This window comes from Phoenix dactylifera, chromosome 18 (genome assembly GCF_051530095.1).
Source record: "Phoenix dactylifera cultivar Ajwa chromosome 18, Ajwa_hap1_PhDact_Kaust_v1.1, whole genome shotgun sequence".
NCBI lineage: Eukaryota > Viridiplantae > Streptophyta > Magnoliopsida > Arecales > Arecaceae > Phoenix > Phoenix dactylifera.
In genome coordinates this window covers 8,634,557-8,658,048 of record NC_143207.1, presented here as the reverse complement: position 1 = coordinate 8,658,048, position 23,492 = coordinate 8,634,557, and the positions used below count along the sequence as shown (strand labels likewise).

The 23,492-nt window shown below is 39.5% G+C and overlaps 1 protein-coding gene across 6 annotated transcripts in view; it reads left to right on the top strand.

Moving 5' to 3' along the window:
* The first annotated feature begins 402 nt into the window (after positions 1–402).
* HAG1 (histone acetyltransferase of the GNAT family 1) overlaps positions 403–23,492 on the top strand; it is a 45,725-nt gene continuing 22,635 nt past the window's right edge. For 3 of the 6 annotated variants that reach the window (XM_088714271.2, XM_088714269.2, XM_088714268.2), the window contains exon 1: positions 408–1,267. In XM_088714271.2, the coding sequence (XP_088570397.2) occupies positions 635–1,267 (633 nt within the window). In that variant the 5' untranslated portion in view covers positions 408–634. Of the gene's footprint in view, positions 1,268–23,492 lie in introns of all 6 variants that reach the window. The other 3 variants (XR_015974676.2, XR_015974675.2, XM_088714270.2) reach the window with 2 other exon arrangements.

The window sequence follows — 23,492 nt, the reverse complement described above, 5'->3', positions numbered from 1 at the left end:
TCGTTTACTTCATATGAAAAATTAAAGTTGCTTTTGAATGAAGAGGAGGATACATATATTTTTATATGTTTTTGGATGGCTGTTATGCTATGTAAAATTATTTTAATTATTTTTTATTTTTTTAAATATAATATTTAAATTTATTTAAAGTTAACTGTTTGGCTAACATTCTGTTATGCGCTAAAGTATTAGATAAAAATAAATTTTAGAGAATAAACATAGATTTTTGGACATAAATATAATTTATCTTTAATCTTATTTTTTTAAATTTATTTTATAATTTAGTATTTTTTCTAGTCAACTATCGTTTAATTATCGGTAGAAATCTTTTAGCGTAATTCATGGCGCACACATCCGGCTTTATGTGGAAAAGGATAAGCAACAATATTATCAAAATCATTCGATTCCACTCGGTAAGAATATGTCCTATCTGATTTTGGGGAGTGCCCCGATAACAAAAGACAAAAAAAGGATTGGAAATTATCTCGATCCATGATGTATATTGTACTGAACTAATCGTTCGCAGCACGGGTGTTATGCTGCGTCGAGGATTATTTCGTCTCCTCAGAGGAGCGGCTCTCCAAGCGATCGCCCAAATTCCCCTAAAACCCTAGCCTCTCGATCGTAACCCTAGATGGACGGCCACTCCGCCGCCCCCGTCCGGTCGCGGAGCTCCCAGTCCCCGTCCCCCTCCCACTCCGCCTCGGCCTCCGCCTCCGCCTCCAGCTCTGTCCACCACAAGCGCAAGTTCCCGGGTGCCGCCGCCCCCACTGCCGCGGCGGCGGCGGCGGCGGCGGCCGCGGCGGCCCCCTTCTCCCTCTCCGACACAGGTGCCCTCACTTCGAACGACGACCTCGACAGCATCAGCGCCCGGGAGGAGGAGGAGGACACCGAGGAGGAGGAGGAGGAGGAGGAGGAGGAGGAGGAGGAAGAGGAGGAGGAGGAAGATAATGACTCCATGAGGGCCTTCACTGCTGCCCGCCTCGAGGCCCCCGGTGGCGTCGGCTCCAGCAACCCGAGGAGCGCGAAGCCGCCCAAGGCCGAGAATCCCTCGATCAAGGTTGAGCCTTCCGGCGGAGGGCTTTCAGAGATTGGAGTGAAGGATGAGCGCGGAGCCACGGGCTCGTCAGGTCAGCAGAATGCAGCTGCTGCGGCAAGCCTGATGCCGGGAATTGTTGTGAAGGAGGATACGGTGAAGGGGTTATTCACCGAGAACATACAGGCCAGCGGGGCTTACAGTGCCAGAGAGGAAGGGTTGAAAAGAGAGGTATTTCTTCTTGCATTTAGTTTTCTACCCTTTTCTTTTCTTGTCCCCTTGCTATCATGCTTAAATTAGACAGAACAATCATTTAAGTAATGCATCCAACAAGGACTTGTATGAAAGCTCCCATACTTAAGAAATTAGATAGTTTAAACCGTGATTTACTGTTGTCATTAGATAGTTTTGAGTTCATGTGGGTAAGATCAGATGTTACTTAACATGGAGGTTAGAATTCCTTTAATCTCAAAAATTGAAAGCAGAACATTATGAAACCCTTTTTTGTTAGTGGTCCTAGACGGAGAAGGTGATTGTGAAGTTACGGAGATAATGTTAAGACCTAAATTTCAGTCCATAGATATTAATCACTGTTTGTAATTCTGTGGTTAGCGACTTCTTCACAATGTTACCTTCATGTAAATTATACTTTTTACCTGTACAAGAAATCTTTACAGGACAAGGGATTTGAAGAATCGAAAAGAAACAACGGACATAATTTATGTGATGAAGTTTCAGGAAAAAAATCAAAAACAAAATTGTGGCTCCAATCAATATCATGGACAAGAGATACTATGAAGTGATTGATTTCTAAACTCAATTTTACAGAACAATAGAGCGATAGATGAAGACACATATAATATGACCACAAGTTATGATGCACGTGCATATGCATATGACTTAAAAATTTAGATTCATGATATCTTAAATAAATTCTGAATTCTAAAAAATTGATAATAACTAATTTATAATTTTCCTAGTGCATTATTTCTCACCTTTCATCTCGTGGTTCAGAAGTATCTCCCTTCCTCTTCCTTTAAAAGTTCTTAGAGTCCAAATATACTAAGTTATCTTTTTTAAAAGTTTTGAATTCTTTCATTCTTGATAAATTGGAATTTTCTCATCTGTTGATTTGAAGTTAGCATGAGTAGGTCTGTTCTTAGGTACCGTCTCTCCTCCTTTTTTTTTCATTTTTTCAAGTCTAGCAATATTATAAGTCTACCATGTTTTATACTTTTAAGAAGGAAATCCAATTAGGCTTGTTATACAAATATTTGATCTTTACTTTAGATCTTTAATGAACTAATTTGATTAGGGTTATTTTTGGAATTGAAGAATTGAGAAATTAAGCTGCTTTTATATAGTTTAAGGATTACTGTTTGATGGATGAAGTGGAAAGGTTCTATTGGGGTGCCATCAAATGGTTACTTAATGTGGTGATGTGAGGGAAAAGTTTATAAAATGATTATAAGGACTTTTAGTGTTGTATTATTTAGAATGTTGTGCAGTGTACTGGTTTCAAAGAAATAAGTTGAATGCAGCATATGAGAAAATTGAGATGGATGTATGGTAAAATTAAGAAATAAAATGTTATTTTAGTATATTAGAGGAGTCTCAAGATATTTTACAAGCAAAAATTAATTATAGAATTGTTCACAAATAGCATGAGGGTTGTAATTCTTGCCATTTGTACAACCTATGGAGGATTATAAAGATCACCTTCTTTTCTTTTTTGATTTGGAGAAACCTCAGAGAAAGCTCCCTGTCCCTCCTCTTTCAAACACCATGATTTCTCCAGACTCTATTTTCCAAGAGGAAAGATTTGCCTTATCAACATTATGCTAAAACCTAGCAAAAGCTAGATGAGTATTCCCAACATCAGTAACTTGAAATCATTATGAATATGTTGGAAGTAATACATATTTGAAATTCAGTACTCTGTGTAGTGGTAAGTGAAAACAACACTACTTTCTTATAAAGATCTTAATGTTGCATTCTAGACTTCTCTGAAATAGGTTACTTAAGTTAACACATGTATAATTTAAGCACATCATAGCTTTTCCCTTCTCAAATTAATGTCTAGCTTTGATTTTTAACTTTAACATAATGTATTAAAAATGGATAGTGGGCATGTGAGGCCTAGGCCATTATGGCCCAGACCTAGCAAGGCTCGCCACAAGGCGGTGCCTTGCATGGTGGAAGTGGGAGAGGGGCCTTCTGGCTTTCTATCCGGGAGACAAGAGAGGGGCCACACACCCTTCTCTTCCTTGTGGAAAAAAAACAAAGAAAGAAGAAGATAAACAACGTGATGGATGCTTTGTTCTTCTTGTTCTTCTTCTTCCTCCTATCGTGACCACCCCAACCTAGCTGATGCTCCCTCTCGCTCTCTACATGCTCTCTCTCACACACTCTCTCTCGCTCCTACTCTCTCTCTCTCATCTCTTTCCCTCTCTTGTGCTAGAATTTCCTCTCCCTCCCATGCCGTGTTCGACATTGTCTGCTGCTTCTCTCTCCTTGCACCCTTAGCCACTGGTAAGTCTCCCTCCTCCTTTGTTTTTTTTCTTCTTTTAAAGAGCTTTAAAAAGGAGATTAGTATAGGACTTTGTCTCCCTATTTCCACGGTGGCCGGAGATCGTGTCGTGGTGGCCGGAGGTGGTGCCGCGGGTAGTGGCTGTAGGCTGACCACGTGCATGTTTCCTTCTGCTCTTAGATGAAAAAAAACAAAAATAGGAAAAGAAAGAAGAAGAAAAAATAGGAAAAGAAAGAAGAAAGAAGAAGAAAAAGAGAGGAGAAGAAGAAAGAAAAGAAGAAAAGGAGGGTGACAAGCATCTCTTTTCCTTCCCCTCTTTTTTGTAAAAAGCCCAAAAAGGAAGAAAGAAAGAAGAGGAGGGCTGTCACCACCCCCTCTCTTCTCTTTCTCCCTCTTTATTTCGTGGAACCAAAAGAAATAAAAAGAAGAAAAATAGAGAGAAAAGGGGGAGTTATTTTCTTCCTCTCCTTGTGTGTGTGCGATTGCATGTATAAGGTTGTACAACAAGGAGGCCCCCACAGTGTCGCCTCTTGTCACACTAAGCATGAGTTGTAGCATAGACATGAGAATAGTAACCATTTTCCTGTTATAATAGTCCTAGGCTAGAAAATCGGAACTTTCGAATTTTGGCAAAAATTTTAGAATTATATTGGAAATATAGCTCTAATTTGATGTTTGTGTGATTTGGAGGATGGTTAGGTTCCAACAAGTCCTAGTGAAGTGATTAGATTATTTGAGTTCTCGGCATCCGCGATGTAGGTAGCATGTACGTTCTATATTATTGTCTAAATTAATTATGTAAATAGTTATCATGATTCCAAATGAATTAAATAGGAAGTTTATGATTATATGAGATCTGAGTTATCATTATGTTTCTATTGATTAATCGCATGATTGAATCATCATTATGGATTAAATCTGTAAGTTTAGTGGAAGAACTTATAGTGATATCATAAAAGTAATGAATACTGGATCTATATATATATATATGTGTGTGTGTGTGTGTGTGTGTGTATTACTTGACTTTGAGCATGACTGCGTATAGAATCAGACTTGATTACATGTCTCGCCATGGCGGTAAGCATGGGGACCCTACCATGGGGGTCAACATGGCGTGTCCCTGCCACAGGGGATATATGTGGTGACACTACGACGGGGATAAGTATGGCGTGACCTAAACTGCAGGGGCTCAGTGCGGTTGCGTGATCATTATTCTGATTGAGAATCTAGACTACAACGGTTATATGTGAGGGCCCCGCCATGGGGTAAGCATGGCATGACCTATGTTGCAGGGCCTAAATGCGGTCATAGTTATTGACTGTAGAGCAGAAATTGTAAATTGGATACCCGGGTATAAGTATGTGTATAGATTGATGTATCAATATATAAATATATGCATAGTATAATCTTAAGACTTGGATAATTTTTCTCCGATTTCAGTGATTCATTTATTCTATGTATAATATTGAAAAGGTGAAATGTATCATGTTACTATATGACTATTGTTAAAACCGATTATCATAAAGTAACCTATACAGATTTGTCATGTTTGTATGATTTGATTAAGCTGCATTGTATAATTTAATTTTATTTAATTCTATAAAGTGAATTTGTTACTTACTGAGCCGTGAAGCTTATAATGTTTACTTATATTTTTTAGATCTAGGGATTAAATTTTGGGGGGTGCGAGTATCAGCATTTTGGGGCATGTATATAGAGGCAAGGCCAACTTGTAGTTGTTAGATATAGTTCTTTGGATCGGTCTGTATATTAATGTGTCATATGTGGATTATGTATAAACAGGTTAAATACTAAAATTTTGAGATGTAAGGATAATACTTAGTTATTTTTGATAAAAACCACTATATGTGTATGGAATATATTATTTTCCAAATTATATTAGATTGATTGATAGGTAGAATGCCTTGTATGCTTATAGGGTCATTCCTTGTGAGCATGTGGCGGCTATTCATGCCCTCGAATTGTGATTCTGGGGCCGGGGGCATGACAACTAGAGTGGTATCAGTGCAGTTAGGTTCTATTTATAGGAATTTATTTAGATCTTAGGAGATGACATACGTTGAGTGTAGGTGGGGTAGTCACTAGATGCTAGAATATAAGTTCTATCTATTATGTTATAAGTGGTTAATAACTTTAAATCTTAGTTTCTTGGAATCATTATAAAGAACTTTTGGTTGTTGTTTCAGTGTGGATTAGAAATGGCATCCCATCGTATTAAGAAGGTTGCCCAAATTGTTGATGACACTCATATGGAGGAACCTTCAAATCAATGGGCTAACAACACCGGTTAGCAAGAGGGTGCTACAACCTCTACTGAAAATATCCAGATTGATCAAAAATAACAACCTACAATGCTCTAGTTTATGGATATCGTAGTTGGAATAATGCAACAACAGTTGCAATTTCAACAACAGATGCAACAACAGTAGCTGTTGCAGCAAAACAAATCGCAATCAGCTTGTGTTGAGGCCCATCTTGAGGTGGGGAGGTATTTCCGAATTTAAGGTGGTGGCTTCACCAGCTTTCCGAGGTACTACTGAACCTTTGGAGGCTAAGATTTGGCTGGAGGAGATGGAGAAAGCTCTACTGATTATAAAATGCCCAGAAGGAGATAAAATAGCCTATGCTTCCTACATGCTGCAGGGGGAAGCCTTGGATTGGAGGATGGTACAACCTAAATATATCTCTGAGATGGAGCGCCTCACTTGGGAGAAATTCTGTAAGGTATTTTATGAAAAATATTTTCTTGCTAGTGTTAGAGCTCAGAAGGAACAAGAATTCATTGCTCTGAAATAGAAAAATATGACTGTAGCTCAATATGAAGCTAATTTAATAAACTTGCTAAGTTTGCCTCTAAGCTGGTAGAGGATGAGCAGACCCAAGCCTGCAAGTTCCAAATGGGCTTAAGAGCAGAGATTAGGAAAGACATGGCACCTCTCCAGTTAACTACCAATGCAGAAGTTATAAATACAACTTTGATAATAGAAAGAGAAATTGAGCAAGAACAGAAGAAAAGGAAGTTTAGAGAAAGAAGTTTAGGCCAATGACTTTACAAAGGGGACAGAGTTCGGCCGGACAATCAAGAAAATTTGTCCAGGAAAATGCGATTAATCAGCAGAAAAGGAGTTCTGATCAATGTTCATGGTGTGGAAAAAGTCATTCGGAAATGTATTGTCCTTGGAACATTGGTGCATGTTTTAGGTGTGGACAGAAGGGTTATAAAGTAGCGACTTGCCCAATGATAACTCACAGTGGGGCTGCTTCGATCCCTTTTGTAACCTAGTCAGCTCAAGCATCTGTTATCATAACTCCTACTGTACAACGTAAAAGGGGGAAATCTTAAAAAGAAGCTTACAATACTAGTTATGCTGTGTATCCTGATAGCATCAAGCTGTACCGGAATGTAAACTTTTGTTGTATATATATATATATATATATATATATATATATATATATGTTATGGCTAGTTATTTTCTCGTGTCTAAATTAGTTGGATAGTGGAAAAAAAAGAATTGTTGTGCACTCAAATATTTAAGATATGATATTGACATGTATGGTGTGAGGATTTTGGAACAAGACTAATTTTGAGAAGTTCTAGTATTTAGTTAAATACTGAATTAGAGTTGCATGGTGGAATTATAACTCATAGGTTGTGAAAATTGTTGATACATACTTTTCTGATGTTAGTTCTAAAAAAAAATATTTATTATGTATATGGTTATATTCCAGTTAGAATTTATTTTTGAAACATATATATTGATGGTCATTTTGGATATGTAATTAACCTTCTTGTGGTGGTAATTACAGAGGAATGGAGGTTATTGAGATATCATTAAAAGTCATTTTAATAGAACAGAAAAGCTAAAACTGCCTGAACCCATTTATGGACATGAACGGCACAATGGACAATATATAAGATCGTTTGTTGATATGGTGGTAAACCGAGGGGAAGAGCCACATGAAGTTGTCAGGCTGTGGGGGCCTAGAGGTGTAGAACAGCAGAAGTCGAAAGAGAAAGCAGCTGCCTTTGGTATTAATAAACTCAAGGGATAATTTAATTTAGAAATTAAAGATGTAATTTTGAGGATGAGGAGTATTACAAGTGTGTATATCAATGAGTTGATGCCGGTTATAAGGACCTACGATTGGAACATCAATAACTAAGATGGGAATTTGATGTATTAATGAACATATACAGAAATCAAATGAATAAGTGTACTCAGTTACAGCGAGAAGTAGAAAAATATAAAAAGATGTTCCGTCCAAATGCCGAGTCCTCAGTTGGGGAGAATTCTATATAGAAAGAAAGAGAAAGTTGCACCAGATGAAGATATAATTTATTTTATATAAAATAGATAGTTATTTCACATGCATCATCTTGGTTATTGGTTTTGATTTGTATTGAGATTTTTTATGTGCCAAATGATTTAGTAGTACGATAAATTTTGAATTATATTGTTGAAAACTCTTATAAGCTAGTTAAATATCTTGAATAATGGTTAATAGAAATAATTATTCAAGTCTTGAGGAATGTTCGAGTTATGACTTAAGGGTTTGGTACATGGATATTTATTTTTAGTAGACGTTACACAAGATAGCATATTCAAGATAATATTTGAAATAGCATCATACATGGTAGTCCAGAACAAGGTTAGATCTCTTGATATTTGGGAAGATAATTGGAAAAGAAAGTGATTAGTAGTTACAATGGTACATCGATAGTGGAATGGATTCGACAAATCTAGATATTTTGATGCCATCATTCTTGAAAGTTACAAGATTAAAGGAGACACAGTATGTTTTGATTATTTTTGATCTTCAGAATATAAATTTCGAGGACGAAATTCAATTAAGGGGGGAGGGAGGGGAGGAGGATGTCAGGCCCAAGCCACTGCGACCTAGACCCGGCAAGCCCCTTGCATGGTGGAAGCAGGAGAGGGGCCATGCGGTTCTCTTCAGAAGACTAGTGAAGGGCCACGCGCCCTTCTCTTCCGTGTGAAGAAAAAACAAAGAGGAAGAGAAATAGAGTGATGGATGTTCTGTTCTCCTTCTTCCTCCTATCGTGAGCACCCCACCCCAGTCAACGCTCCCTCTTGCTCACTGCTCCCTCTCACTTTCTCTCTCTCCTACTCTTTCTGTCACATCTCTTTCCCTCTTTTGCGCTAGAATCCCCTCTCCCTCCCATGCCATGTTCGACGCCATCTGCTGCTTCTCTCTCTCTCTCCTTCTTGCACCCTTAGCCACCGGTAAGTTTCCTCCTCCTTTGGTTTTTTTTCTTCTTGTTGTAAAGAGCTTTAAAAAGGGGATTGGCATAGGACTTTGACTCCCTATTTCCACTGTGGTTGGAGGTGGTGCTGCGGGCTGACCACCCACATGTTTCCTTTCTGCTCTTAGATGGAAAAAAAACAAAAACAAGAAAAGTAAGAGGAAAGAAGGAAAAGAGAGGAGAATAAGAAAGAAAGGTAGAAAAGGAGGGTGACAAGCCTCCTCTTCCCCTTTCAGTCTCAGTCTCTTTTCCTTCCCCTCTTTATTGTAAAAAGCCCAAAAAGGAAGAAATAAATGAGAGGAGGGCTGTCGCCACCCCCTCTCTTCTCTTTCTCCCTCTTTATGCCGTTGAACCAAAATCAAAAAGAAGAATAAAAGAGAGAGGAAGGGGGGGGGGGTTGTTTTCTCCCTCTCCTTATGTTTGTGTGCGTGCATGTGTAAGGTTGTACAGTAAGGGGGTCCATCCAGCCTCCTGTCACACTAAGCATGGTATAAATATGAGAATAATGACCATTTTTCTATTATAACAGTCATGGGTTAGAAAATCGGGACTTTAGAATTTTAGAAAAAACATTTAGAATTATTTTGGAAATACGGATGTAGCTTTAATTTGATATATGTGTGATTTGGTGATAGTTAGGTCCCAAGAAGTCCTGGTGAAGTGATCGGATTATCTGAGTTCTCGGCATCCGTGATGTAACATTTACGCTTTATATTTTATCAAAATTAATTATATAAATTGTTATCATGATTTCAAATGAATTGAATAGGAAGTTTATGATTATATAGGATCTGAGTTATCATTATATTTCTATTGATTAACCGCATGATTGAATCGTCATTATGAGTCAAATCTGTAAGTTTAGTGAAAGAACTCATAGTGGCATCATAAAAGTAATGAATACTGGATCTATATATGTATATATATGTATCACTTGACTTTGAGCATGATTATGTACGGAATCAGGCTTGATTATGTGCCTTGCCATGGCGGTAAGCATGGTGACCCCACTATGGGGGTAAACATGGCGTGATCCTGCCATAGGAGATATATGTGATGACCCCGCCATGGGGGTAAACGTGGCATGACCTAAGCCGCAGGGTCTAAGTGCGGTCGCATGATCATTGTTCTGATCGAGTACCCAGACCACAAAGGTTAAATGTGGCGACCTTGCCACTAAGATAAGCGTAGCATGACCTATGCAAAAGGGGCTAGATGTAGCCGTAGTCATTGATTGTAGAGCAGAAATTATAAATTGGGTACCAAGGTAAATACATATAATTTTGAGATTTGGATAATTTTACTCTGATTTCAGTGATTCATTTATTTTATGTATAATATTTAAAAGGTGAAATGTATAACGTTAGTATATGAATATTGTCAAAACTAATTATCGTAAAGTGACCTGTATAGATGTATCATGTTTATATTGTATAATTTAGTTTGATTTTATTCTATAAAGTGAATTTGTTACTTACTGAGCCGTGAAGCTCATAATCTTCACATATATTTTTCAGATCTAGGGATCAGACTTTGGGGGCGCTAGTATTGGCATTTTGGGGCCTGTATATAGAGGCAAGGCCGACTTGAGGTTGGTAGATATAGTTTCTTGGATCAATCTCTACAGTGGATTATGTATAAATGGGTTAAATACCAATGTTTTGAGATGTAAGTATAATAGTTAATTATTTCTAATAAACACCACTGTATGTGTATGGAATATATTATTTTTCAAAGTATATTAGATTGATTGATAGGTAGAATGCCTTGTATGCTTATAGGGTCATTCCCTATGAGTATGCGGTGGTTGTTCACGCCTTCAAATTGTGATTTTGGGGCCGGGGGCATGACAGAGCATGTAGCAGCTGAGAAGTTTCACAGCAGAGTGGATAGCAGCCAATTTTTAAAATAATACTACATGTAGGTTGAATGTAGGATAAGATAATTGGCATTGTAGCATGAATCAATGTTTCTAGTATCAGTATTGGACCCATAGCGGTACCTTACCAATATAAGTTGGATTGGTACGGTACACCATTGTACCTATATGTAGTATGACATTGGAATTAATACTGCAGCTGTATCATGTGCCAATATGAGGGTGATTTGAGCCCATGTTGTACTTGTGGGTTGTAACATACCGGCTGGTGTGGGCTGGTATTGCAAACACTAGTATGGATGCTATGGTAATCTGTTATTTGATGCATATATATTGATTTAAAGGTACCAACAAGAGCTAGTAGATATAGGTTCAACACTAAAGACCTTAACAACTTGAAGGTTGTTGCCTCAGACTTAGGTGGATATGGATGTGTAAATTATTTTTAATTACAGGTGGCATAAATGTAGGATCCTTCTAATCCAATTAGCCACTATAAACAAGAACTTCTTACCCAATATCCTGTGCTTAGTGCCTTTATCTTTAAGTTTATTGCATGCTTAATCATTATCGAGGGAATGGAAAGGTTCCACCTTCCTTTGCTACGTGAGAAAATGGAAAGGGGGTTGCTAGCTTCATTGGTTCAAGAACCCTTGGGGAAATGCATCTTGCCTCTCACCTGTCCCTTTGTCTCGGCCCCAACCTTAAATTCACGATACGAGAGTTTGAATAGCCACTTCATACTCACAAGGAATGACCCTATAAGCGTGCAAGGCATTCTACCAATCAATCAACCCAATATAATTTGGAAAATAATATATTCCATACACATACAACGGTGTTTATTAGAAATAACTAACTATTATACTTACGTCTCAGAACTTTAGTATTTAAACCATTGATACATAATTTACATACAACACATTAATACACCAACTAATCCAAGGAACTATATCTGCCAACAACAAATCGGTCTTGCCTCTATATACATGCCCTAAAATGTTGATACTTGCCTCCCAAAATTTGATCCCGGGATCTGAAAAATATATGTAAAGATCATGAGCTTTACGGTTTTGTAAATAACAAATCCACTTTATAGAATTAAATCAACTAATTATACAATGCAGCTCAATCAAATCATGTGTTCATGTAACTTTATGATAATCAGTTTTGACAATATTCATATACTAACATGATACATTTCGTCTTTTCAATATTATATATAAAATGAATGGATCATTGGAATCAGAATAAGATTATCCAAGTCTCAAGATTATAGTATGCACATGTTCATATACTGATACATCAATCTATATACATAATTACATACTTAGATCTGGGTGCCCAATTTACAATTTCTGCTCTACAGTCAATGACCATGGCCGCATTTAACTCTTGCAGCATAGGTCATTCCATGCTTATCCCTGTGGCGAGGTCGCCATATTTAATTCCTGCGGTCTGGGTTCTCAATCAGAATAATGATCATGCGACCGCACTTAACTCCTGCGGCTTACCCTTGTGGCGGGGTCACCATATATATTTCCTATGGTAGGGTCACGCCATGTTTACCCTCATGGCGGGGTCATCACTTTTACCCCTATGGCAGGGCACATAATCAAGTCCGATTCCGTACGTAGTCATGCTCAGAGTCAAGTGATACATATATACATAAATCCAATATTCATTACTTTTATGATATCACTATGAGTTTTTCCACTGGACTTGCATATTTGATCCATAATGACGATTCAATCATGTAGTTATTAATAGAAATATAATGATAACTCAGATATGATATATCATAAATTTTCTATTCAATTCATTTGGAATCATGCCAACAATTTACATAATGAATTTAGATAATAATGTAAAGCATAAATATTACTTACATCATGGATGCCGAGAACTCAGATAATCCGATCACTTCACTAGGACTTCTTGGAACCTAACCATCCCCAAATCACACATATCAAATTAGAGCTACATCCATATTTCCAAAATAATTCTAAATTTTTTTCAAAATTTCAAAGTTCCAATTTTTTAAACCCAGGATTGTTATAATAGAAAAATGGCCATTATTCTTATGTCTATGCTACAATCCGTGCTTAGTGTGACAGGCGGCGACATTGTGTGGACCCCCTTGTTGTACAATCTTACACATGCATGCATACACAAGAAAAGGAGAAAGAAAACAACCCCCCTTTTTCTCTCTCATTTTTGTTCTTTTGGTTCCACAGCATAAAAAGGGAGAAAGAGAAGAGAGGCGGTGGGGACGACCCTCTTCTGCTTTCTTTCTTCCTTTTGAGCTTTTACAATAAAGAGGGGAAGGGAAAAAGAGGCAGAGACGGATAGGGAAAGAAAGGGTTGGGACACCCTCCTTTTTTTCTTTCTTTCTTCTCCTTTCTTCTTCTTCTTCTTCTTCTTCTTTCTTTGCTTGTTTTTTTTCTTTCAGCTAAGAATGGAAGGGAAACATGCCGATGGTCGACTTGTAGCCGCCACCCGCGACACATCCTCTGGCCACCGCAGCACGGCCTTCGGCCGCCGCCACCCATAGTACGGCCTCCGGCCACCGCAAAAAGGACCCTACACCCTTTTTTCCTTCCAAAAACCAAGGAAGGGAGACTTACCAGTGGCTAAGGGTGCGAGAAGGAGAGAGAGAGGAGCAGCGGATGACATCAAATGCGGTGTGAGAGGGAGAGGGGATTCCAGCACAAGAGAGGGAAGGAGACGTGAGGGAGAGAGAGAGCGAGTAGAAGCGAGCGAGCGAGAGTGAGAGTGTGTATGAGAGAGAGCGAGATAGAGAGCAAGAGGGAGCACCGACTGGGGTGGGGTGGTTGCGATGGGAGGAGGAAAGAAGAAGAATTGAGTGTCCATCGCTCTATTTCTCTTCTTCTTTCTTTGTTTTTTCTTTCCACGGAAGAGAAGGGCGTGTGGCCCCTCTCTTGACTCCCGGAGAGAGAGTCACGTGGCCCCTCTCTCGCATTACCGCTGCTAAGTTGGGGCTGGGCCGTAGGGCAAAGGGCTTGGGCCTCACACCCCTCACACCCTTTCTCTTCATGCATAAGTTTCAGGGAAGGAGGCACCTTGCCGTGCGTGTGGCATGATATCCTCTTATACATTCTTTTTATTTGTAGGAGATCGTGAGGGAGAGGAAACTAGCTGCTGATCCACCTCCTCCATGTGTATAGTCAGGAGAGAAAACAACCCTTCTATCTCTTAATTTTATCTTTAGTTAAACAATCAGTCTTAATAAAAGGAAAGATAATTTTCATGGTGAAATTTCACTTTCTTTTACTAATACCCAAATGACTCATTCAACATTTAGTTACATTTTACTAGGGGCACGATAACCACCATCAATGCCTTGATAGCCAGTTGTGAAAACTACTCAGACTATGCAATGAATCCTAATTCAGTACTTGTAACTAGAGTTTGCTCTTTTGAAATTATTGGTAAACAAAAGATTCATAAAGTCATTTCCAAGTGGTAGGGAGAAAGTGTAATGATTATGATACTAATGGCATGACGTTTTTTTTGTCGAGGATAAATGCTATTGTAAACAGTCACTTTTCAGTCTTCACCATTAAAGTTTTAAAAAACTTCTATTTTGGTTTTTGAATTTGAATTAAGCTTTAGCTTTAAGTTTTATTCCATATTTTTGAAGTACCTATACTATGTACAACATGAGAGGTCGCCTGAACCATACTTTGTCCATTAGCATTAGCCTTCACTTCTTTTCATGAAATGGAAGAATAGTGATGCTAATGATTATTGGATATTCATAAGCAGCCTAATCTGGAAAAGAAAATAATCTGAATGCCCAAAAGAACTAATGAATCTTAATTACGTATCTTGCCTATCGATGAATGAAGCAAGAAACTATGTAGAATACCATTTCAAAGGAGTTCTTTTTCCTATTCTATTCCACAAGCCCCTGTAGCAGAACATGAAGGATGGCAATTTTTGATCAGAAGACACTGGCCACCCAAAATGATTGGTTTTAGTGGGGGTTTTTTATAATTAGGTTGGGTTTTGATTTTTTGAGATCATAGTATGCCGTACCATACCGAATTAGACGGTATCGGACGTACCGTGTTGGTTTGGTACCGGTGGCGTACCGGTTTGGTATGCCAAAAGAACTGCGTACCGCACCATACTGACACTATGCTAGTGTGGCACCGATATGAAGTCCGGTACTGAGACAATGAACCTTGCTTGAGACCAACCTAATTATAAATGGTTAAGTTTTGGGTTTGGCATCTATATATTATGGGTCACCATAGGTTGGAACAAGGATTCAAATTGGTACCAAGGATGGTACTGGTTTTTTCCATAAGTGGCATGGTATCAAACCATCCTAATTGACTCTTAGAATGAAGCATTTTTTTCAACTTTTTAATTTTTGGTTTCTTTAGTTTTTTCGCGGTTTAAAATCCTCTTACCTTTTGTTTTTTTTTGGTTTTTATCCCATTGTCGATGGCAGAGAGGTTGGAATAGCGGTGATAGAAGTGGAAGTTGTGAATGGGGCTGTGATGGAAGGGGAGGATTTTGGCATGGCACCTAGAACACCAGACAATGAGGTCGGGTAGAGAATGCTTGGAGGGTTTCAAGGAGGATCTTGCCATTGGTAGAGGTAGGTGAGGGTCCAGAGTTGGTACATTTGGGAGGAGATTGTGGGGAAGGCAATGGTAGAGGCTTTGAAGGAGAGGATATGAGAGAAGAGGCATGGAATGGGGATTAGGGTTTGATTTGTGACCTTGGGTTGGGTTTGAATAATCGGTCGGATTTGAGTCGACCCCGATTATGGTGCACAAAATTTGATTTACGACATCTTGGACGTTGAAGGGGGAGGATGAGGAACCCTAACTCTTTGCCACTCCCTATCGCTCCTCTCTCATTCTCTCTCTTCCTTCCTTACGCATCTATTGCCTTCCCTTGCTTAGCCCAAAGGCAGGAGGTGATAGTGGAGGCCGCAAACCACCGCACCATATTGTGATGTTTGTGAACACCACGAACTGCCATGGAGGAGGAAGCTCCCACTCGTCTGCCTTCGCCTCCTCTCCCTCTCTTTCTCTTCTCTCTCTTTCTCTTCTAAATCCCACCCCACATTGGTACCCATCAGTATTGTCTTGGTACTGATTGAACTGATGCTGATACTCCTGTGTTCTGTCCGGTACCTATCTGTACGATTGGTATACACCACTACTACTCGATTTTGGCAATATGGCACGCATCCTAGTACCACTTCTCACTAAAAAGATATGATACTGTGGTACTTTTGGATAATATTTAAATCCATGGGTTGGAATAACCTATAAAATCTAGGTTCCTAGCATAGTGGTTAATAGTGCATGGGCCATGGGCTAATCAAGGCTTGGTTTGAGTGGTTGAGATCGGGGTTGGTGGAACTATCCCAAATCATGTGGTTCTGGCCGTTCCGAGCCATATCAGCAACCCACCGGTACGGTTCCATCAACGGAAACGAAAACCGTTGCCGGAGGCGGAGAAGGAGAAGGAAAGAGAGAAAAAAATAGCAAGCGGGGGAGGGAGAGGGAGAGAGGGAGGGTGGTGGAGGGTGGTGTCGGGGCAGAAAGGGGAAGTCGCGGCCGTTCTCTTGTTTCATTCGAAACAGGGGTCGATCGCTTTTTTAATTTTTCGATTTTTAAGTAAAGTAGGCAAATTGCTTTCCGACTTCACTTAAAAATCGATTTTTTTTTTTAATTTTACGATTTTTAAGTGAAGTCGGCAAGCAATTTGCCGACTTCACTTAAAAATCGTGAAATAAAAAAGCGGCCGACCCCTGTTTGGAATGAAATAGGGGAACGATTGCGACTTTTCTTTTCCACCCCGGCGCCGGCCTCTGTCGGTCCTTTGCCAGCCTCTGCCACCCTCTACCGGCTTCCCTCCTTCCCTCCCCTGCTCTCTCTTTTTTCCTCTTCATTCTCCCTCTACCCCGCCTCTTTTATTGTGTCGGTATGGTCCGGCACGGCGCGGGCCCATACTGACTCGTCCAGTTGGAGGACCGGTGCGGTGCCCGGTACCAGTTTCGCCGACGTTGGTTGAGATAGTGATGTAGCTTGAACTATTGCAAAGAAAAAAGTCGGGAAAGTTTTCTTTGAAATCTGATTTAAATCTATCGAAACAACACTACTTTGCTTGATATTGTAGAGTTCTGTAACAATTTGCTGCGAAAATATATTTGGAGAGTAGTGAAGAGAAAATAGAAAGAGGATTAAGGAAAAACCTTTAGAAAGATGAATGTTAGGATTTGTCACATGCCGCTAAAATTCAAAAAATTTTTCAGATGCGTAGCGGAAGGACATGTGCATATCCCGTTCATCGTATGAACGTATTTTAAAACCATTTATAGATAGATTAGGATTAAATTCTATTTAAATCATTTTAAAATCATGATTAAGAAGATCAGATCTTCACCTTGTGCGGGTAGATGGTCTCCGTAAATCTGATTTACGTGGATTTGTAGAAGGTTCGATGGAAGTCGCACACGCGTCCGGCCTCTACGGGTATCCACACGAGGTAGTGAACCGATCGAAGCTTTTGGATCTCCCCAGGGTGCTAGCTCCCTTGCAGAGATGGCTATAGATGGCTGAGATCCTCTCCTTTAAATCAACTCTTGATTGCCTTGAGAAGAGGAAGATGAAGAAGAAAATCTAGGAAGAAGAATAAAAGGCCCTTCGCAGCCTTTTCTTTTCCATACGCTAGAACTAAGGAAGAAAGACCAAGAGGAGATGAAAGCCTCCTCTTCTTTTCTTCTTGCTGATGGCGGATGAAAGGAGGAAGAGAGGAGAGGTCTTCACGGCTGAAAATGAAGGGAATTCATTCAAAAATTCGCAGCCCCTTGACCCCCTTCTTTTATGGTGTGTGAATAAGGATGAGCTCCTAAATTTTAGGAGCTCATCTTTATCCCTATTTTGAATTCAAATAGGAGGGGCATGGCCCCTCCTTTTTCCTTCACGCCACCAGCCAAGGGAGAGGCGTGGGCCCCTCCCTCTTCTCCCATATGGTCAGCCCCTAGTTGATCAAATCAAGTAGGGAGGGTTGGGTCCAAAGGATGGGTCCAATCCTATTCAAAATAGGATTATGTACACCCATTTTAATTTCTCCAAATTCTAATCCAATTAGAATTTAATTGAACTATGACTCAATTGAACTCTTCAATCCTAATCTAATTAGGAGTCATTTAATTAATTAGATTAAAATTAAAATTAATTAGGACTTAAGAAAATTCTAATCTAATTAGGACTTATTAAATTTCAGCCCTAATGCAATTAGGACTTTAGAAATCCTACTCCAAGTAGGATTCTAATTTAATTTGAAATCCTAATCCAATTAGGACTCCAAGAATCCTACTCCAAGTAGGACTTGTGATCAAGTCCAATTAATTAAATCCAATTAATTAAATTAAATTGCAATCCGATTGCAGTTATTTCTTCTTCGAACCACTAACTCTTAGCTGGTTAACCAATTATCAATCTAATTGATCATATGTGATTCTTAATCACAATTCAATCATCGGATCGGTCATTACCTTTAATGTGTGTGACCCCATAGGTTCTATTCTGACTGGTAGTGAGATATATTGCGATCTCTATTACAATATCATTGAAAACTCCTTTCAATGGTTGAAACAATTCCAACTCAACTCACCAGAAATTATCGACCATCAAGATGATCCCTGTGAGTCTCACCACCACCAGTGACACCTAGCAGTATGTAGTGGCTATCCAGCAGAATAGAATAATGAACCTCTAGGTGCAGTTATCGTATGATACAGTCTTTCTATCGTGGATCCCTACAGACCGGAGGTCATGGATAACTCGTCAAACCCCGCCGTCTGTCATATGTCTAGATTTATTCGACTTAAGTCCGATAGTGAAAAACTCTTTCTCCACCATATATTACTGCCCTGGCCAAAGTCTTAGAACTCAGTCTAATAAATCACATAGGTTCACTCCTCTTCTATCAAGGTCGATAGATTTCATGTAAGTGCATACCCTACTTCTATAGTGAACCTACTGCAACCAATCTACACTACAAGGACTCATATGACTAGAGACTATGTATATGTGCAGTCAAACTACAATAACCTCACTGTGAATAGCGGAAGCACCGTAGGTCAAAGGACCAGTCAGACCACTGCAACATCAAGCAAGTCACTGACGAGTGGATAGACATCTAAGTGACTTCTTGTCTTGGTCACGCTCAGTACCCTTGTTTTTTAACAAGCACTTGCACTATCACTTCAGTGTCCCTACACTGTGGACTCGAGTCTCATCCATCCATGAGGAAAGCCATCTGTGCACTGATCGGATCGATCACCGTCCTCGTGATGATTCATTGATCAGAGCATTTAAAAATTAATCATCAATAATACAAGGCTCAAATTCTCAACTCTTGAGAATATGTATCATCTTATTAATTCCTTGGATGATTCATAGACACATAAACAATATAAAAGAAAAGATGCCCATTTATTATTCAATAATAATGAAGTCAAGTACAAATTTATGTCCCAGAATTAATAATGTGTCCGCCAGATTGGCTTCTATGGCATACATTTAACAATCTTCCACTTGCACTAAAGCCAATCAGACATATATCTAAGTCCCATCTTCTCAAGGTGGGCTTCAGTCTTCTGCTGATTTAACTGCTTAGTGAGCAGGTCCGCCACGTTGTCCGCGGAGTCTACTCTCTGCACCTCGACATATTTCTTTTCGAGGTAGTCTTGTATGAGGTGAAAGCGCCGCTCTATGTGCTTGGACTTCTGATGAGACCTTGGCTCCTTAGCAAGAGCTATGGCGCCATTATTATCGCAGGAGAGTATGATGGCATCTGATGGCATTACATCTAGCTCTGCAATGAATTTCTTGAACCAGAAGGCTTCTTTTGCAGCTTCAGAGGCGGCGATATACTCAGCTTCCATGGTAGAATCAGCAATGATCGGTTGTTTGAAACTTTTCCAATTTACCATACCACCATTGCACAAGAACACATATCCAGAAGTAGATTTTCTATCTTCAATATCAGTCATTAAATCTGAATCTGTGTATCCTTCTGTCTTTAACTCTGATAATCCTCCAAAAACTAAGAACAAATCTTTAGTTCTTCTTAAGTACTTAAGAATGTTCTTCACAGCAGTCCAGTGCTCTTCGCCTGGATTCGACTGATATCTGCTAGTGACACTCACAGCAAGGGCTATATCAGGTCGTGTACACAGCATGGCATACATAAGGCTTCTTATTGTCGAAGCATAAGGAATCCTGCTCATGCGTTGAATCTCTTTAGATGTGTTGGGGCACATCTTCTTGGAGAGATGAATCCCATGCCTAAGGGGTAATAGACCTCTCTTGGAGTTTTCCATACTGAACCTCTTCAGTACCTCCTCTATGTACATCTTCTGTGATAGGCCAAGTATCCTTTTAGATCTATCTCTATAGACCTTAATCCCCAAAATATAGGATGCTTTCCCAAGGTCTTTAATGGAGAACTCTTTTGACAACCAGACCTTGATCGAGGTTAGCATGGGAATATCATTCCCTATCAGGAGAATGTCGTCTACGTACAGTACGAGGAACACGACAGCCCTCCCACTAACTTTCTTGTAAACACACGGTTCTTCTTCGTTTTTGATGAAATCAAACGATTTGATCGCATCATTGAAATAAGTGTTCCAACTCCGAGATGCTTGCTTTAGTCCATAGATGGACCTTTGCAGCTTGCAGACCTTGTGATCTCCATCACTGGAGGTGAAACCCAAAAGCTGCTCCATGTAAATACCTTCATCAAGATATCCATTCAGGAAAGCAGTTTTCACATCCATCTGCCATATTTCATAATCATGAAATGCTGCAATGGCAAGCAATGTTCGAATGGATTTCAGCATGACTACAGGTGAAAAGGTCTCCTGATAGTCAATGCCTTCGCGCTGACTATACCCTTTCGCCACTAGCCTTGCCTTATAGGTCTCTACCTTTCCATCCGAACCTATCTTTCTTTTGTAGATCCATTTGCATCCAATAGGTACTATACCTTCTGGTGGATTTACTAAGGTCCAAACTTGGTTGGAATACATGGAGTCTATCTCTGACTTCATGGCTTCCAGCCATTTCTCGGAATCGATATCAGATATCGCCTCGTTGTAGGTATTGGGAATCTCCCATGAGGAATATTTCCTCGGTATTCTCTATAAGCATACCTAAGTATCTATCAGGAGGATGGGAGACCCTACTAGATCTATGAGGTGGAGGAGATACTACGTGTACTGGCTCTATGTGAATAGGTTCTATAGGATCCATTACTCGTTGCTTTTCAGAGACTCTCTATTCGAGCTCAATTTTCCTCCCACTGCCTCTATCAAGGATAAACTGTTTTTCCAAGAAAATGGCATTTCGGCTCACAAATACATTGTGATCCTCTGAGACGTAAAAATTGTATCCTAATGACTCTTTAGGATATCCTATGAAACGAGCACTTATGGTCCTAAACTCTAACTTGTCCGCCTGTTGTCGCTTGACATGGGCAGGACATCCCCAAATCTTAAGATGACCAAGACTCGGCTTCTTACCATGCCATATCTTATACGGTGTGGTAGGAACGGATTTAGAGGAAACTCTATTCAGTAAATAAATTGCGGATAATAAGGCATCTTCCCAAAGAAACATAGGCAGATCTGTGAAGCTCATCATGGATCGAACCATATCCAATAGAGTCCGATTCCTCCTTTCTGACACCCCGTTGAGTTGAGGTGTACCCGGAGGCATCCATTGTGAGACTATACCATTCTCCTTGAGATAGTTCCGGAATTTTTCACTAAGGTATTCTTCTCCTCGATCTGATCAAAGAACTTTAAGGGTTTTTCCAGTCTGTTTTTCTACTTCATTTCTGAATTCTTTGAACTTGTCAAAAGACTCATATTTGTATCTCATAAGATACACATACCCATATTATGAATAGTCATCAGTAAAGGTAATGAAGTACGAATAACGACCCTTGGCTGACACATTAAATGGGCCACACACATCAGTGTGTACCAGGGTAAGTATTTAAATGGTCCTCTCCCATGTCCTACCTTGAAGACAAGACTCACAAACTGGATATGACTCGGAAGTCAATGGGCCGAGAAGCCCATCTTTCTCCATTTTGTTCATTCTGTCCTCTCCAATATGGCCAAGCCTGAGGTGCCACAAATACTTCTGGTTTATCTCATCTCTGGATCTTTTAGATCCTATGGCATTCGCTACTTGCTCAGACACATATACACACACATCAACATGCAACATTCACTTCGTCTGTCATATGTCTAGATTTATTCGACTTGAGTCCGATAGTGGAAAACTCTTTCTCCACTGTATATTACTGCCCTGGCTAAAGTCTTAGAACTCGGTCTAATAAATTACATAGGTTCACTCCTCTTCTATCAAGGTCGATAGATTCCATGTAAGTGCATGCCTTACTCCTACAGTGAACCTACTGCAGCCAATCTACACTACAAAGACTCATATGACTAGAGACCATGTATATGTGCAGTCAAACTACAATAACCTCGCTGTGAATAGCCGAAGCACCGCAGGTCAAAGGACCAGTCACACCACTGCAACATCAAGCAAGTCATTGACGAGTGGATAGACATCCAAGTGACTTATTGTCTTGGTCACGCTCAGTACCCTTGTTCTCTAACAAGCACCTGCACTATCACTTCAGTGTCTCTACACTGTGGACTCGAGTCTCGTCCATCCATAAGAAAAGCAATCTATGCACTGATCGGATCGATCACCGTCCTCGTGATGATCCATTAATCATGAGCATTTAGAAATAAATCACCAATAATACATGGCTCAAATTCTCAACTCTTGAGAACATGTATCATCTTATTAATTCCTTGGACGATTCATAGATACATAAACAATATGAATGAAAAGATGCCCATTTATTATTCAATAATAATGAAGTCAAGTACAAATTTATGTCTCAGAATTAATAATGTGTCTGCCAGATTGGCTTCTAGGGCATACATCTAACAATGAATAGAAGAGAGCGAGCTTTGGTGCAATGGTAAGGTTGCTTTTGTGACTTGGATGTCATGGGTTCAAAACATATATGTAGTCTCTCCATATATGGGGGTAAGGTGCATACATTTAACTCTCCCTAGACTCCACAATGCAGAAGCCTCATGCACTGGGATGCCTTTTATTAGAGATGAATAGAGGAATAAGAGAAAAAGATGCAAACAGAAGATAAAATAGAAGAAAGAGAATAGAGGAGTAAAGATAGAAGAGAGACGAGAGGAGAAGTGGATATGAGGCTTGTTATTCTACTCAAAATGACTCAAATACAAGACTGATTTTTACCACTATCAGTCGGCCAGAAAGGCTTTATTTACAGACAAAATAATCTCCTTTTCACCCTAAATAGGACTCTCTAAATAGGAAATAAATCTTAGAAAAATCAGTGACTGATACCCTCCAGCTGGCCACCTTTTCTATTACTTAAAGGACTCCTAAATTTGGAGAACAAATAGCAACTAATCCATGTAATTTTGGTTTGGCTGGCCACCTAGTAACTTCTCATTTTGAGTCTAATTAGGACTCCTAAAACGAAACTAAGCTTCATTTTATTGGGTGTCCATTATATCTGAATACAAGCCTTAAAATCTGGAAAAGGAATCCTATTGCAATCTGAAAATAGCCTAACAAAATCTGAACCAAAAGACAAGACCTTTTGCTCTAATAACAATCTATTG